The sequence below is a fragment of the Cygnus olor genome, chromosome 2 (assembly GCF_009769625.2).
Source record: "Cygnus olor isolate bCygOlo1 chromosome 2, bCygOlo1.pri.v2, whole genome shotgun sequence".
Lineage (NCBI taxonomy): Eukaryota > Metazoa > Chordata > Aves > Anseriformes > Anatidae > Cygnus > Cygnus olor.
Window position 1 is genome coordinate 41,473,970 of NC_049170.1, and position 7,576 is coordinate 41,481,545.

The 7,576-nt window shown below is 42.7% G+C and overlaps 1 protein-coding gene across 4 annotated transcripts; it reads left to right on the plus strand.

The window, feature by feature from the left end:
* Positions 1-781: 781 nt before the first annotated feature.
* Positions 782-7,345, plus strand: OXSM (3-oxoacyl-ACP synthase, mitochondrial). 4 transcript variants are annotated; one of them, XM_040547309.1, is made up of 3 exons: positions 782-828; positions 2,783-3,800; positions 6,517-7,345. In XM_040547309.1, the coding sequence occupies exons 2-3, from the start codon at positions 2,818-2,820 to the stop codon at positions 6,917-6,919; spliced, it is 1,386 nt and encodes a 461-aa protein (XP_040403243.1). In that variant the 5' UTR covers positions 782-828; positions 2,783-2,817; the 3' UTR covers positions 6,920-7,345. The 4 variants fall into 4 exon arrangements, with proteins under 4 accessions (XP_040403243.1, XP_040403246.1, XP_040403244.1 ...); XM_040547312.1 differs by having other exon boundaries at positions 783-828; positions 2,245-3,800; XM_040547310.1 differs by lacking the exon at positions 782-828 and adding an exon at positions 2,251-2,364.
* Positions 7,346-7,576: the final 231 nt, after the last annotated feature.

Sequence of the window (7,576 nt, forward strand, 5' to 3'; positions counted from 1 at the left end):
GCTGTTAGCCTATTTGTACGTGTTTTCAAGAGACTCCTATAAAGTCAGTTACCACCTTGCCTTGGTTTACCTCTTACGGCCCTTTTTGATGCCATTTCAGCATCTGTGTGGAGAAACAAACTTTTTTCCAGCTGGGGCTGGGGGGCTTTGTGAAGGGCAGGTATCTGAGAGGTGCATGCAGCAGGAGGGGACTCAAGAGAGGACCTGGGGAACAAAGTGCGGGTTGAAAACCTGCGCCAAGGTGGAGGCAAGGTGGAGGCAAGGTGGAGTGGAAGAATCACAGAATCATTCAGGTTGGAAAAGACCTCCAAGATCACTTGGTCCAACTGACCCCCTACCACCAATGTCACCCACTGAACCACGTCCCTAAGCACCACGTCCAACCTATCCCTAAACACCCCCAGGGACAGTGACTCCACCACCTCCCTGGGCAACCCATCCCAATGCCTAATCACTCTCTCTGAGAAGAAATGTCTCCTCATTTCCAACCTGAACCTCCCCTGGCACAACTTGAGGCCATTCCCTCTAGTCCTATCACTGGTTATCTGTGAGAAGAGGCTGACCCCCAGCTCCCCACACCTTCCTTTCAGGCAGTTGTAGAAAGCAATGAGATTCCCCCTGAGCCTCCTCTTCTCCAGACTAAACGGCCCCAGCTCCCTCAGCCGCTCCTCACAAGACTTGTGCTTCAGGCCCTCCACCACCACCTCCGCGCCACCCCCCCCTCCTCCCCCGAGTGGTACCGCCCGGCGCCTGGGGGGCGGGAGGACGAGGCGGAACCAACCACTGAGGGGAGGCGGCGGGGGGGGGGGCGGAGCGCGTCCGGCGGAGGTAGGGGCGGCAGGCCGGGAGGGGGGGGATGGGACAGGCTGCCCCTTGCGGCGCTGCCAGGGGAGGTCGGAGGGGGCCCGAAGAGGGCCATGGAGGCCCGAGGAGGGCCCAGTGTTGCCCATAGCCCGCGGGCTTTGTGCATGCCGCAGATGATTTGGCGTGGCTGGGGTCAAATCAGTCGTTCTTAATATGTTACACTGTCTGACTGCCTCCTGTTAGCAGCTGTAGGCGGCTGTGCGACGTGTGCCCCTTTAGTGACTCCTCCAACTATCTCTCCGCTCTTTTTACACAATCCAGGCTAACTGCCTAAATGTAATTAAAACCGACTAATTTGGACCATGATTTAAAGCAGGCTCTTTCAAAAACCCCGTGTACTTTTGTAACCGCTAATTTTAGCTTTTTACTTGCTAATAGTGCTGCTATGCACATTTGCTGCCATAGAGAAGCGCAGATCCTAGCTTCTCAACAGAAGCGCACGAGTCCTGTGACAACACATGTTTCCAATCCAGCTCTTTGTATTTTACCAAATATTTGGGGATGCTGTGTTGCCCCTTTGATGAGGCAAAAAACACGTGGCTGTTGCCAAAAAAACAGTCAAAAACTTCTGACTGTTGAGCCTGTTGCTGTTTAAATAGTGTTTTGGCTGAAGACAAACCTTAGTAATTATTTTTACAAGGGTCCAGTCACCCCTGGTGGAGGCAGGGATGAGAAGAGCTCTGAAACAGGGAAACAGGGAAACTTACCCTCCTGTGTGTGTTTAACTTGTTGCTTTTTTAAGCATAGTGACTCTCCCAGCTGCAGAAGACTGTAAGAAAAATAAAAGTTAATTTCTCCCTCATCAAGATGGGCTGACAAATGCCTACCGATTTAAAATTCGCATCAGCAGCAAATTCAGACCTATTGAAGCCTGTAATTGTAGATGTGCACAGAGCTGTACTGTAGCCTCCCTCCTGCTCCCATGTGCCAGATGCATGTAATCAGACCAGTTCCTGATCTAGCTAGGGCCAGACAAGGCACGAGAGACCGGGGCTGTGGCACAGCACTACAGCTTTACTGCTTGGTGTGCTCCTCTCGCCAGAGATGTCCTGCCTGAAGTACTTCTGCTGTCACTTGACATATTTGATGATATGTGAAGTCTCGTGGTGTTATGTTCAAGGGAGCTGGGAAACCTGCAGGCTGTATGCGTCATGGCTGCTGGCCAACAATCAAATAGTTCAAAGCCAGATCTCAGAGTAACATGTAAGTGCTAGACATGTTATTGGAAAAACTGTTCTGTCAGGAGAGTGTTTAGTACATCATTTATTTTTATAGTTGTTTTTTCTTCTCTTTGATCATAAACATCACAATATAGAAATGTTAGCCTGCGCATAAGTGAAAAGAGATTGCAATCCAAAATGCTTTTTTTTCAATTTGCAGCTCTTTCAAGGTGCTGTTGTGATACATCTTGTTCAAACACACTTGAGGTACTGTCCCCACCCATCAGAACTGACCGACTAAATGCCCCAAGGCTGATGAAGCATAGGTGGAAATAGGAAGGTGAGGACACTTCCCCAAGATACTTAGCTGCACTAGTGGCAGCACCAGGAAGGGACTCTTGACTCCTGTTACCTAGCTTTCTAGAGCATCCTGCCTGGTTAAGATGATGGCATCCTTAACATGATAGGGCTAGACATACACTTGCAGTTCTCCATCAGAAGAATGAAGATCTTTATGTTCATTGTTGATATCTCCAGTCAGCTGGGAGTTAAAGTCCTAGGGGGAGTTAATAGTGAGTGCTTTACATCCCCCAGTGGTAACACATACTATTCCTGATGACAGACACAGAAACAGCATCCCTTTCTGCAGTGCTGAAAATAGTATTTCATGTAAAAAGCAGGTTGCTAACTTGGCAAACTTGGAATGTTTCTCACATTGGCTGCTTTATTGTTGTTTTTGTGTCTTTTTGCCCCCCCAGTTACAGGAATGTGCATGAATTGATTGATTTCCACCATGTTCTCGCAGTGTTCCCAGGATCTCTTAAAGATTGCAAATCTTCATCTCCGCGGTCTGAATTTTAATCTGCATTTAAGAAACCACAGGAGAGCTTTCAGCAAGTCACTGCCTGCTTGTCGAAGGAAAGTAGTTGTTACGGGTATTGGCTTAGTGTCTCCTCTCGGTGTGGGGACTCAGCTTGTGTGGAAGCGCCTTCTCCAAGGAGACAGTGGGATCACATCACTAGATGGGGAAGAATATGCAGGCATTCCGTGTAGAGTGGCTGCCTGTGTGCCACGGGGAGACGAGGAGGGTCAGTTCAAAGAAGAGAGCTTTGTATCGAAGTCAGAGGTCAAATCCATGAGTTCTGCTACTGTCATGGCCATTGGTGCAGCAGAGCTAGCAATAAAGGACGCTGGCTGGTCTCCGCAGTCTGAACAGGACCGCTTAACAGCTGGTGTGGCAATTGGAATGGGAATGGTTCCACTGGAGGAGATTTCTGATACAGCTTCTTTATTTAAAACAAAGGGTTATAACAAGGTCAGCCCGTTCTTTGTCCCAAAGATTTTAGTCAATATGGCAGCAGGTCAGATCAGCATTAAATACCAGCTGAAAGGGCCGAATCACGCTGTGTCAACTGCTTGTACCACTGGTGCGCATGCTGTTGGAGACTCCTCTCGATTTATTGCCTCTGGTGATGCTGATGTCATGTTGGCTGGAGGGACTGAGGCTTGCATTAGTCCTTTGTCCTTGGCTGGATTTGCAAGAGCTCGGGCCCTCAGCACTAGTTTTAACTCAAGCCCTAAAATGGCATGTCGGCCATTTGATTCACAGAGAGAAGGGTTTGTAATGGGAGAGGGTGCTGCTGTGCTGGTCTTGGAAGAGTATGAACACGCTGTGCAAAGAGGTGCTAGGATCTATGCAGAAGTTCTGGGTTATGGACTGTCGGGCGATGCTTGCCACATAACAGCACCTAATCCAGAGGGAGATGGTGCGTTCAGGTAAGAACTATATGTTGATTACTGTGGCTACTTTTTATGTTAATTATAATGGGCACCTATGTTTCTGTTACTTTATACTTTTCCTAGAGAAATGCTATTCAGTCTTGAATTAGTATTCCAAAAACCAAGAAACTAATCTGAAACTAATCTGAAAAACAAAAGAGCTCCTGGTAAGGTCTTGCCCCAGTTTTCCTTTGCTTTTAGTAATGGTCTGAAGGGCAGTTTTTACTAGAATCAGCCTTTTTGGATAGAGTTATGAAAACCTCCTCTATGTGAAAATATTTTATGTTTGGTGCCCATAGCTGTTCATAGAAATGAGTCTTGTTTAAGGTTGTTGTGGTATGACAACCTTTTGAGGTACTCCCTCACCCTTTGTCACAGAGAGACCCCACTGCAAAAGCAGGTCCTGTCATTTGTTGTATTACGGAAGGGGAATGGCATTCCTCAGGAAACGCCAAGTGATAAGTGCACTTGGAGAATCTAGTTTATTAAAATAATTACCGTAAATGTCATGAGCATTAATTGTGACTATTGTCGTTCAGAAAAGATTTTGGCGTTTTGTAAGGAATGTGTTTAGACCATACGTCTCTGCTGCAATCACATTTAAATACTTCGCCGTGATGCAGCTATCTGTTGGTGGACGAGTATAGCAGAAATACACTTTAGTACACTTTGGTAAGGTGGTAAAGCTTCATCGTTGTTAATCTCATTAAAGAAGTTCACAAGTAGATGGTATTCGTCTAATCTTTATCCCTGAACTAATTACCAGTTAAGTTAGATGTGTATGTACTGTTTTTGAGCTTTGTATGGGCCAAATGCTATTGCAGATACAGGAATCTCTACTAGTTTGCATTACCATGAATGTATGTGAATATTTAATAACAAAATTCAATATATCACTGTGCAAATAGTTCAAATTTCTACATGTTCCCCTAAAGGTATGTTTCCATCTGTATTGAATTAATAGATTTTTCAAGAAGTGTAATATACCAAATCTCCCTCAGAGCTATTTGATTCATAGTCGATTGGTCTACAGACTTAGGTGGGAGTATTCAGGAGTGTCTTACTGAGATTTTCAGACTTTGGTTTACCCTTGAGATGATACAGCAATATCTTGTAACAGACTTTTTGTATATTTTATGATTGCAATAGCATATAAATTGAATTCACAATGGGAAGTAGCTGAAAGTTAATCTTGCTATCTCCAGAATGTAGAGCCTTTCCACACTTGGGAAGAGATAATACATTTTAATGCAATTTTCATACCAATATTTGGTTACTGTAGTGGCGTGTGAATTAAATATGAAATGTATATGCTTCTCTTACTTTTCTGTAGGATTTTTATTTGCCACATCAAAAAATTTCAGGGAGATGTATTTTTCTGTCATCTTCTAAGAACTACTTCAGTTAGAGACTAACACACATGTTGGAATGAACCTGCAGGAAAGGAGACTCAGAAGTGTGCATATAAAGTGTGTTCTACACAATAATCCGTTACCTCCTTAAGTAATTATGTTCCTCGCAGCTGATGTATTAAACTAAATTAATGTATCTGCTTCCCTCACTGTTTATCAATAATCTTTTTTGTGTCAATGTTGGCTAACTCTGTATTGACGGTGAGAATCACTGGACTACAGCCTAAGCTAAGCTGGGTGCTTCTGAGAATAGAAGGCTCTAATGGAGACATTTCAATTTGTCCAGCAGCCTGTGCTATCCTCTTTTCTTGAGCTTCATTTTTTTTAACTTAGTTTTCATAAATTTCAAAAGAGACAGTGGTCTTTTGTCCAGAGATGCTTATTTAAAATGTGTGTGCAAGGAAGGGCATGTGACTCATCTCCTTTCTGTGGGAAAGCTGAGAAGAAACAGTGTGGAGTGTATATGGAGCTGTATCTCTCTGTGGTTTTCAAAACATTATTTATAGAGGCAGTCATAGGCCACGGGTCATTAGAAGTCAGAATGAGAGATATGGTGTCAGAGTGGAACAGCGTGACTTCCAGTAAATATTTTAATGCGCAGGAATTTGGCTATCTCCTTGCTGCTCAAGGGAAGGGAAGAAGATATCTCCCAACCTCTAAAAACATGCAAAAGAAACTCACAACAACTTCAGAATTTTTCCTTCCTCTCCAAATATTTTATTTGGATAGAGCAATTTTTCTTATTTTGTAATACTGTAAATATAAAGGTAAATAAAATGTAAAGACTAGGGAATCTTCCTTTCCCTTACAATGCCAAGGGGATTTCCTGCAGCATTGTACTGAATGTTACATTGATGTCAGCTACACTAGAGAAACTTCACTGAAGCGAACTTAGGTTTATTGTAATCATTTCAGGTACTTATTTCTCTCTCAAATGTTTTCAAATTTTGCATTTAAAAGAGTCTTTCATATATGAATATCATCCATAGAGATAGCTTGTTATATCTTTTTTCTTGCAACTTGTGTTTTTCTCAACGGTGGAATTTAATCAGCAAACTTTTAGCAGCAAGCCTGATTTTGTAGTGGACCTTACCACTGCTGTATTTCTAGGGTGGCTAAATGTGGATGTTAGTTTAGGTAAATGAACCCATCTCTTGACATTTACATTTCTAGCAAAGTACATTGTGCAGATTTTTGCATTTGGTAAACGTTTTCAAACACTGTAGTTTTGCTTTTGGTTTGTACACGTGACAAAAGTATAATGGGAAATGCAGCATTCTGTCTTTTCTTTTTTTCCTTAGGTGTATGTCTGCAGCAATAAAAGATTCTGGAATCAAGCCTGAAGATGTAACGTACGTCAATGCACATGCAACTTCTACACCTCTGGGAGATGCTGCTGAGAATCAAGCGATCAAGAGACTTTTTAAAGATCACTCACGTAACATTGCAGTTTCTTCAACAAAGGGAGCAACAGGACATCTTTTGGGGGCTGCAGGAGCTATTGAAGCAGCTTTTACTGCACTGTCCTGTTACCATGGAATTTTGCCACCTACTTTAAACTTAAAACAAACAGAGCCGGGATTTGATCTCAATTATGTTCCATTAACAGCTCAGGAGTGGAAAACTGCAAAGCGGCGTATTGCACTCACAAATTCATTTGGCTTTGGTGGTACCAATGCAACTTTGTGCTTTGCAAGTGTTTAACTTGCGCTGTGCATGTTATGAAAAATGGCACTCAGTCATTTTCTGTACTGCCATCCTTGGTGTATTCGGTAATCTTTTCTCAGCTTGGAGACTTGATACATAAGAACTTTATTCACCCCAACACTTACATCAGTAATTTTTTTAGGAAGATGGAATTTCTTTTACTCATTTTAATAAAAATAAATACAAGAACTATTCTATATGTGGTAAAGAAGTTTTTATTCATCACTAGAAGGGGAGACTTGTAGCAACTAATCTGAATAGCAGTATTTTGTGAGAAGAGGGTCAAGGTGATGACAAATTTCAATGACATGATGCATTTATGACTACTGTATCTCTTGTCTCTGTCATTTTTTGGGCCAAATGATTAACTTCTTTTGAACTCTGACTTGCTTATAAAATTAAATGCAGATATGAAATTTCAAATGTGGATTTTCTTTGCTTCATTTTCCTCCTTTTGTTTATCTAAACTCATTTCCTATGATGTTCTTTTCAGCAGTCAAGATGGAGTACCATCTGGCTGTGCATATGGATATTAGTTTTATGTAGTGAAAAGAGAAAGTGGACGTTCATGCATTTGGTAGGCTCTTATATCTCATCTCCTAAACTATCAGCTGCTGTAGTGAGGCAGGTAGTGCTCTTTTTTTGGCATTCTGC

What these genes read in the sequence shown, in the direction of transcription:
- OXSM (XM_040547309.1), top strand. Translation starts at nt 2,818, where the DNA reads ATGTTCTCGCAGTGTTCCCAGGATCTCTTAAAGATTGCAAATCTTCAT. An exon ending in GAGGGAGATGGTGCGTTCAG is followed by an intron (nt 3,801 to 6,516) that starts GTAAGAACTATA and finishes TTTTTTCCTTAG; the next exon opens with GTGTATGTCTGCAGCAATAA.